This window comes from Uranotaenia lowii, chromosome 3 (assembly GCF_029784155.1).
Source record: "Uranotaenia lowii strain MFRU-FL chromosome 3, ASM2978415v1, whole genome shotgun sequence".
Classification (NCBI taxonomy): Eukaryota; Metazoa; Arthropoda; class Insecta; order Diptera; family Culicidae; genus Uranotaenia; species Uranotaenia lowii.
The window spans coordinates 24,964,048-24,973,183 of record NC_073693.1 but is presented as its reverse complement, the minus strand read 5'-3'; the positions used below and the strand labels follow the sequence as shown (position 1 = coordinate 24,973,183).

Sequence of the window (9,136 nt, the reverse complement as noted above, 5' to 3'; positions counted from 1 at the left end):
CAAAAGGTGTTGCTCCTAAAGCACGTAAATAAGTTCTGTTTTGAACTTTTTTCGATCGAGATATTGGTGGACCTACTTCTTACAAATTTAAAAAAAATAAACTTTTTTATGTATTTTTTTCAGTATTTTTTTTAATTAGATCAATTTTGTGTCCCTCAAGAATTTTAAAACAAAGTCAAAATCCTTTACGGCACATCACCAATTGCTCCAAAAGTTGTTAAAATAGAGGTTGTTCGATTAAAAAAAATAAATGTTAACCTACTTATAAATTTTTATTGTAAAACTCAACCAACAAGCAACCGTTCCAACCTCGGGCGGCCCATGAACGACAAGTCTTCAACTTCCGACTGCGCCGGCAGCTTTTGCACTTTTTCATCGCCATTCCAAACGATGACTTTTATTATCCTGCTCCTTACGGGCAAGCACGGGAAGCGAATTGAAAAATTGCAAATATTTTCAACCATACCAGAGAAAGAGAGAGTTGGAACCGAACGGGATCAAACCATACCGCAAATCTTTCGATTTTGACGATGTTGATGGCAGTCAGTATGCGAAAAAGTCACTGGCAACAGGTTATCGATTTTTTCGTCCCGTAAATTTTTATTTTATTCGATCCCTTCAATAGAAAATAAAAATAAGGTTACAGTTTACAGTTTTTACCTTACACGCTAGGTTGGTAGCTCTTGGAAAACTCTTATACAATGTAGAATTTGGTTTGGGTTCTCAAAACGACGGGAATACGACAAAAGACTAGTAAAATGCACATTTCTAAATGACTAATCGGACGAATAGGAATTGGATGGGGGTAATTATGAAGTAAATCATAAAGTGGCTCAGAAATTGTCAAAATTGTCAAAATTGTCAAAATTGTCAAAATTGTCAAAATTGTCAAAATTTTCAAAATTGCCAAAATTGTCAAAATTGTCAAAATTGTCAAAATTGTCAAAATTGTCAAAATTGTCAAAATTGTCAAAATTGTCAAAATTGTAAAAATTGTCAAAATTGTCAAAATTGTCAAAATTGTCAAAATTGTCAAAATTGTCAAATTGTTAAATTGTCAAAATTGTCAAAATTGTCAAAATTGTCAAAATTGTCAAAATTGTCAAAATTGTCAAAATTGTCAAAATTGTCAAAATTGTCAAAATTGTCAAAATTGTCAAAATTGTCAAAATTGTCAAAATTGTCAAAATTGTCAAAATTGTCAAAATTGTCAAAATTGTCAAAATTGTCAAAATTGTCAAAATTGTCAAAATTGTCAAAATTGTCAAAATTGTCAAAATTGTCAAAATTGTCAAAATTGTCAAAATTGTCAAAATTGTCAAAATTGTCAAAATTGTCAAAATTGTCAAAATTGTCAAAATTGTCAAAACTGTCAAAATTGTCAAAATTGTCAAAATTGTCAAAATTGTCAAAATTGTCAAAATTGTCAAAATTGTCAAAATTGTCAAAATTGTCAAAATTGTCAAAATTGTCAAAATTGTCAAAATTGTCAAAATTGTCAAAATTGTCAAAATTGTCAAAATTGTCAAAATTGTCAAAATTGTCAAAATTGTCAAAATTGTCAAAATTGTCAAAATTGTCAAAATTGTCAAAATTGTCAAAATTGTCAAAATGGTCAAAATTGACAAAATTGTCAAAATTGTCAAAATTGTCAAAATTGTCAAAATTGTCAAAATTTTCAAAATTGTCATAATTGTCAAAATTGTCAAAATTGTCAAAATTGTCAAAATTGTCAAAATTGTCAAAATTGTCAAAATTGTCAAAATTTTCAAAATTTTCAAAATTGTCAAAATTGTCAAAATTGTCAAAATTGTCAAAATTGTCAAAATTGTCAAAATTGTCAAAATTGTCAAAATTGTCAAAATTGTCAAAATTGTCAAAATTGTCAAAATTGTCAAAATTTTCAAAATTGTCAAAATTGTCAAAATTGTCAAAATTGTCAAAATTGTCAAAATTGTCAAAATTGTCAAAATTGTCAAAATTGTCAAAATTGTCAAAATTGTCAAAATTGTCAAAATTGTCAAAATTGTCAAAATTGTCAAAATTGTCAAAATTGTCAAAATTGTCAAAATTGTCAAAATTGTCAAAATTGTCAAAATTGTCAAAATTGTCAAAATTGTCAAAATTGTCAAAATTGTCAAAATTGTCGAAATTGTCAAAATTTTCAAAATTGTTAAAATTGTCAAAATTGTCAATATTGTCAATATTGTCAAAATTGTCAAAATTGTCAAAATTGTCAAAATTGTCAAAATTGTCAAAATTGTCAAAATTGTCAAAATTGTCAAAATTGTCAAAATTGTCAAAATTGTCAAAATTGTCAAAATTGTCAAAATTGTCAAAATTGTCAAAATTGTCAAAATTGTCAAAATTGTCAAAATTGTCAAAATTGTCAAAATTGTCAAAATTGTCAAAATTGTCAAAATTGTCAAAATTGTCAAAATTGTCAAAATTGTCAAAATTGTCAAAATTGTCAAAATTGTCAAAATTGTCAAAATTGTCAAAATTGTCAAAATTGTCAAAATTGTCAAAATTGTCAAAATTGTCAAAATTGTCAAAATTGTCAAAATTGTCAAAATTGTCAAAATTGTCAAAATTGTCAAAATTGTCAAAATTGTCAAAATTGTCAAAATTTTCAAAATTGTCAAAATTGTCAAAATTGTCAAAATTGTCAAAATTGTCAAAATTGTCAAAATTGTCAAAATTGTCAAAATTGTCAAAATTGTCAAAATTGTCAAAATTGTCAAAATTGTCAAAATTGTCAAAATTGTCAAAATTGTCAAAATTGTCAAAATTGTCAAAATTGTCAAAATTGTCAAAATTGTCAAAATTGTCAAAATTGTCAAAATTGTCAAAATTGTCAAAATTGTCAAAATTGTCGAAATTGTCAAAATTTTCAAAATTGTTAAAATTGTCAAAATTGTCAATATTGTCAATATTGTCAAAATTGTCAAAATTGTCAAAATTGTCAAAATTGTCAAAATTGTCAAAATTGTCAAAATTGTCAAAATTGTCAAAATTGTCAAAATTGTCAAAATTGTCAAAATTGTCAAAATTGTCAAAATTGTCAAAATTGTCAAAATTGTCAAAATTGTCAAAATTGTCAAAATTGTCAAAATTGTCAAAATTGTCAAAATTGTCAAAATTGTCAAAATTGTCAAAATTGTCAAAATTGTCAAAATTGTCAAAATTGTCAAAATTGTCAAAATTGTCAAAATTGTCAAAATTGTCAAAATTGTCAAAATTGTCAAAATTGTCAAAATTGTCAAAATTGTCAAAATTGTCAAAATTGTCAAAATTGTCAAAATTGTCAAAATTGTCAAAATTGTCAAAATTGTCAAAATTGTCAAAATTGTCAAAATTGTCAAAATTGTCAAAATTATCAAAATTGTCAAAATTATCAAAATTGTCAAAATTGCCAAAATTGTCAAAATTGTCAAAATTGTCAAAATTGTCAAAATTGTCAAAATTGTCAAAATTGTCAAAATTGTCAAAATTGTCAAAATTGTCAAAATTGTCAAAATTGTCAAAATTGTCAAAATTGTCAAAATTGACAAAATTGTCAAAATTGTCAAAATTGTCAAAATTGTCAAAATTGTCAAAATTGTCAAAATTGTCAAAATTGTCAAAATTGTCAAAATTGTCAAAATTGTCAAAATTGTCAAAATTGTCAAAATTGTCAAAATTGTCAAAATTGTCAAAATTGTCAAAATTGTCAAAATTGTCAAAATTGTCAAAATTGTCAAAATTGTCAAAATTGTCAAAATTGTCAAAATTGTCAAAATTGTCAAAATTGTCAAAATTGTCAAAATTGTCAAAATTGTCAAAATTGTCAAAATTGTCAAAATTGTCAAAATTGTCAAAATGGTCAAAATTGTCAAAATTGTCAAAATTGTCAAAATTGTCAAAATTGTCAAAATTGTCAAAATTGTCAAAATTGTCAAAATTGTCAAAATTGTCAAAATTGTCAAAATTGTCAAAATTGTCAAAATTGTCAAAATTGTCAAAATTGTCAAAATTGTCAAAATTGTCAAAATTGTCAAAATTGTCAAAATTGTCAAAATTGTCAAAATTGTCAAAATTGTCAAAATTGTCAAAATTGTCAAAATTGTCAAAATTGTCAAAATTGTCAAAATTGTCAAAATTGTCAAAATTGTCAAAATTGTCAAAATTGTCAAAATTGTCAAAATTGTCAAAATTGTCAAAATTGTCAAAATTGTCAAAATTGTCAAAATTGTCAAAATTGTCAAAATTGTCAAAATTGTCAAAATTGTCAAAATTGTCAAAATTGTCAAAATTGTCAAAATTGTCAAAATTGTCAAAATTGTCAAAATTGTCAAAATTGTCAAAATTGTCAAAATTGTCAAAATTGTCAAAATTGTCAAAATTGTCAAAAATTGTCAAAATTGTCAAAATTGTCAAAATTGTCAAAATTGTCAAAATTGTCAAAATTGTCAAAATTGTCAAAATTGTCAAAATTGTCAAAATTGTCAAAATTGTCAAAATTGTCAAAATTGTCAAAAATTGTCAAAATTGTCAAAATTGTCAAAATTGTCAAAATTGTCAAAATTGTCAAAATTGTCAAAATTGTCAAAAATTGTCAAAATTGTCAAAATTGTCAAAATTGTCAAAATTGTCAAATTGTCAAAATTGTCAAAATTGTCAAAATTGTCAAAATTGTCAAAATTGTCAAAATTGTCAAAATTGTCAAAATTGTCAAAATTGTCAAAATTGTCAAAATTGTCAAAATTGTCAAAATTGTCAAAATTGTCAAAATTGTCAAAATTGTCAAAATTGTCAAAATTGTCAAAATTGTCAAAATTGTCAAAATTTTCAAAATTGTCAAAATTGTCAAAATTGTCAAAATTGTCAAAATTGTCAAAATTGTCAAAATTGTCAAAATTGTCAAAATTGTCAAAATTGTCAAAATTGTCAAAATTGTCAAAATTGTCAAAATTGTCAAAATTGTCAAAATTGTCAAAATTGTCAAAATTGTCAAAATTGTCAAAATTGTCAAAATTGTCAAAATTGTCAAAATTGTCAAAATTGTCAAAATTGTCAAAATTGTCAAAATTGTCAAAATTGTCAAAATTGTCAAAATTGTCAAAATTGTCAAAATTGTCAAAATTGGCAAAATTGTCAAAATTGTCCAAATTGTCAAAATTGTCAAAATTGTCAAAATTGTCAAAATTGTCAAAATTGTCAAAATTGTCAAAATTGTCAAAATTGTCAAAATTGTCAAAATTGTCAAAATTGTCAAAATTGTCAAAATTGTCAAAATTGTCAAAATTGTCAAAATTGTCAAAATTGTGTCAAAATTGTCAAAATTGTCAAAATTGTCAAAATTGTCAAAATTGTCAAAATTGTCAAAATTTGTCAAAATTGTCAAAATTGTCAAAATTGTCAAAATTGTCAAAATTGTCAAAATTGTCAAAATTGTCAAAATTGTCAAAATTGTCAAAATTGTCAAAATTGTCAAAATTGTCAAATTGTCAAAATTGTCAAAATTGTCAAAATTGTCAAAATTGTCAAAATTGTCAAAATTGTCAAAATTGTCAAAATTGTCAAAATTGTCAAAATTGTCAAAATTGTCAAAATTGTCAAAATTGTCAAAATTGTCAAAATTGTCAAAATTGTCAAAATTGTCAAAATTGTCAAAATTGTCAAAATTGTCAAAATTGTCAAAATTGTCAAAATTGTCAAAATTGTCAAAATTGTCAAAATGTCAAAATTGTCAAAATTGTCAAAATTGTCAAAATTGTCAAAATTGTCAAAATTGTCAAAATTGTCAAAATTGTCAAAAATTGTCAAAATTGTCAAAATTGTCAAAATTGTCAAAATTGTCAAAATTGTCAAAATTGTCAAAATTGTCAAAATTGTCAAAATTGTCAAAATTGTCAAAATTGTCAAAATTGTCAAAATTGTCAAAATTGTCAAAATTGTCAAAATTGTCAAAATTGTCAAAATTGTCAAAATTGTCAAAATTGTCAAAATTGTCAAAATTGTCAAAATTGTCAAAATTGTCAAAATTGTCAAAATTGTCAAAATTGTCAAAATTGTCAAAATTGTCAAAATTGTCAAAATTGTCAAAATTGTCAAAATTGTCAAAATTGTCAAAATTGTCAAAATTGTCAAAATTGTCAAAATTGTCAAAATTGTCAAAATTGTCAAAATTGTCAAAATTGTCAAAATTGTCAAAATTGTCAAAATTTTCAAAATTGTCAAAATTGTCAAAATTGTCAAAATTGTCAAAATTGTCAAAATTGTCAAAATTGTCAAAATTGTCAAAATTGTCAAAATTGTCAAAATTGTCAAAATTGTCAAAATTGTCAAAATTGTCAAAATTGTCAAAATTGTCAAAATTGTCAAAATTGTCAAAATTGTCAAAATTGTCAAAATTGTCAAAATTGTCAAAATTGTCAAAATTGTCAAAATTGTCAAAATTGTCAAAATTGTCAAAATTGTCAAAATTGTCAAAATTGTCAAAATTGTCAAAATTGTCAAAATTGTCAAAATTGTCAAAATTGTCAAAATTGTCAAAATTGTCAAAATTGTCAAAATTGTCAAAATTGTCAAAATTGTCAAAATTGTCAAAATTGTCAAAATTGTCAAAATTGTCAAAATTGTCAAAATTGTCAAAATTGTCAAAATTGTCAAAATTGTCAAAATTGTCAGAATTCTCAAAATTGTCAAAATTGTCAAAATTGTAAAAATTTTCAAAATTGTCAGAATTTTCAAAATTGTCAAAATTGTCAAAATTGTCAAAATTGTCAAAATTGTCAAAATTGTCAAAATTGTCAAAATTGTCAAAATTGTCAAAATTGTCAAAATTGTCAAAATTGTCAAAATTGTCAAAATTGTCAAAATTGTCAAAATTGTCAAAATTGTCAAAATTGTCAAAATTGTCAAACTTGTCAAAATTGTCAAAATTGTCAAAATTTTCAAAATTTTCAAAATTGTCAAAATTGTCAAAATTGTCAAAATTGTCAAAATTGTCAAAATTGTCAAAATTGTCAAAATTGTCAAAATTGTCAAAATTGTCAAAATTGTCAAAATTGTCAAAATTGTCAAAATTGTCAAAATTGTCAAAATTGTCAAAATTGTCAAAATTGTCAAAATTGTCAAAATTGTCAAAATTGTCAAAATTGTCAAAATTGTCAAAATTGTCAAAATTGTCAAAATTGTCAAAATTGTCAAAATTGTCAAAATTGTCAAAATTGTCAAAATTGTCAAAATTGTCAAAATTGTCAAAATTGACAAAATTGTCAAAATTGTCAAAATTATCAAATTTGTCAAAATTGTCAAAATTGTCAAAATTGTCAAAATTGTCAAAATTGTCAAAATTGTCAAAATTGTCAAAATTGTCAAAATTGTCAAAATTGTCAAAATTGTCAAAATTGTCAAAATTGTCAAAATTGTCAAAATTATCAAATTTGTCAAAATTGTCAAAATTGTCAAAATTGTCAAAATTGTCAAAATTGTCAAAATTGTCAAAATTGTCAAAATTGTCAAAATTGTCAAAATTGTCAAAATTGTCAAAATTGTCAAAATTGTCAAAATTGTCAAAATTGTCAAAATTATCAAATTTGTCAAAATTGTCAAAATTGTCAAAATTGTCAAAATGGTCAAAATTTTAAAAATTGAATAAATTGTCAAAATTGTATTTTAGTTATGATTTTTTTTTTTTTTTTGATAAACGCCTCATACTTATTTGAGCCACTCTAAAAGGTAGGTACAATATGTTTGTGTCTAGGTATCTACCACAAAACTGGCAGTATTTAGCAGTGAATTGTTACACCGACTCATCTTCTTTATGTTGGTTCAAAAGTTTAGCTAGAGGTTGGTACTAATCATTCCTTCTGGAATCGCTTTAGTTCATGCATGATATTCTGCAGCAACGGAGCTGCCGAAAGTTCCGTAGATTGAAGGACCGACGCCGGAGCAACGACCCGGGTGATATCCATCTGGGGATGAGCCTTGGGAGTGTGGAAGGGCCCTGCGCTCATCGGCCGGACCAAAGGTGAATGAGCTCCGCTATTCCAGGCGCCTCTTCCGGGCGAAGGAGGTCCCGAACTTTCCAACTTATTGCGGGCCTGTTGCTGACTTGCCGCCGTCACCGGGCGTCGAACGGTTGCCGAGCATGCACGGGACGTTTCCCTGCGAGTTGATCTTGAAAGTGAGGTTAAGTGATTCAAAATTAACAGCAACTTCTACAAGCAAAGTCTGGGGTTACCTTACAACGGCAGCCGATTTGCCACGGTGTTCTACCGGCGGAGGGCGAATTACTCCTGGAAGGGGAATGGAGTTTTTGTTTGCTTCCTCCCGGTCGACTGGTTCCGAGTAAAGCTGGATGGCTCCCTCCAGAAGACCCTCGAAGCGGTTCCTGGTCACTACTGGATCACGCATGGGGCTCGTTATTTCTGGAAATATTAAGTGAATGTAATTTTAGTTTGATATCAAATAAATAAAAGTGTAAGAGCAAATTCACTGGTGTTGGGAAAAAGTGGTAGAAATTTTGACATTTTGAAAATTTTACCATGCAAAAATTTTTTCAAGATAGTTAGGCGTTGGATTTTTTACAGCACTGTTTCTATTTATAGCTGTATGTGATAGAAATATTGCTATTTTTTCATCACAGCATGCGAAACTACAACACGTGTTGTTAAAAAACTTGAAGGCCGCAGGTCTTGAAAATGTTTTTGCATGGCATAGTTTTCAAAATGTTCTAAAAAGTGACAAAATTTCTACCACTTTTTCCCAACACCAGTGAACTTGCTCTAAGAAAATACTGTTGAATGTCAAAACAGCGATGAAAAAATTCCTAACAACGAACTGTTTGGAGTTACTTCTTTATGACAGTTTTTAATGAAGCAAAATTTTGTAAATTGCACTGTCAAATATGTAACTACTGTTTCCAAATATTTTATAACCAGAATTATAAAGTGTGTAAAATTACAATAAACTAATCATAGTTAGTTATGTGATTCGAGGTGTATTCTAGAGTACACCAAGAAACACGAGGTTCTCCGACTTTCACAGTAAGTAGGCGAGGAGTGAGCGGGGCTCTCAATAAGTTTGTTTAAAAACATAAGATTATTTACTCAGCTTTTCTGTAGTTTATAAGTAGACAAACTTCATG

At 26.3% G+C, this 9,136-nt stretch overlaps 1 protein-coding gene across 3 annotated transcripts in view; it reads right to left on the bottom strand.

Moving 5' to 3' along the window:
• Nucleotides 1–7,685: 7,685 nt before the first annotated feature.
• The window catches only part of LOC129757748 (uncharacterized), a 104,004-nt gene continuing 102,553 nt past the window's right edge, over nt 7,686–9,136 (bottom strand). The window contains exons 9-10 of one of the 3 annotated variants that reach the window (XM_055755039.1): nt 8,231–8,417; nt 7,686–8,166 (exon numbers count right to left, since the gene is read on the bottom strand). In XM_055755039.1, coding sequence (XP_055611014.1) covers nt 7,848–8,166; nt 8,231–8,417 — 506 coding nt within the window. In that variant the 3' untranslated portion in view covers nt 7,686–7,847. The remainder of the gene's footprint in view (nt 8,167–8,230; nt 8,418–9,136) is intronic. The other 2 variants (XM_055755040.1, XM_055755041.1) reach the window with 2 other exon arrangements.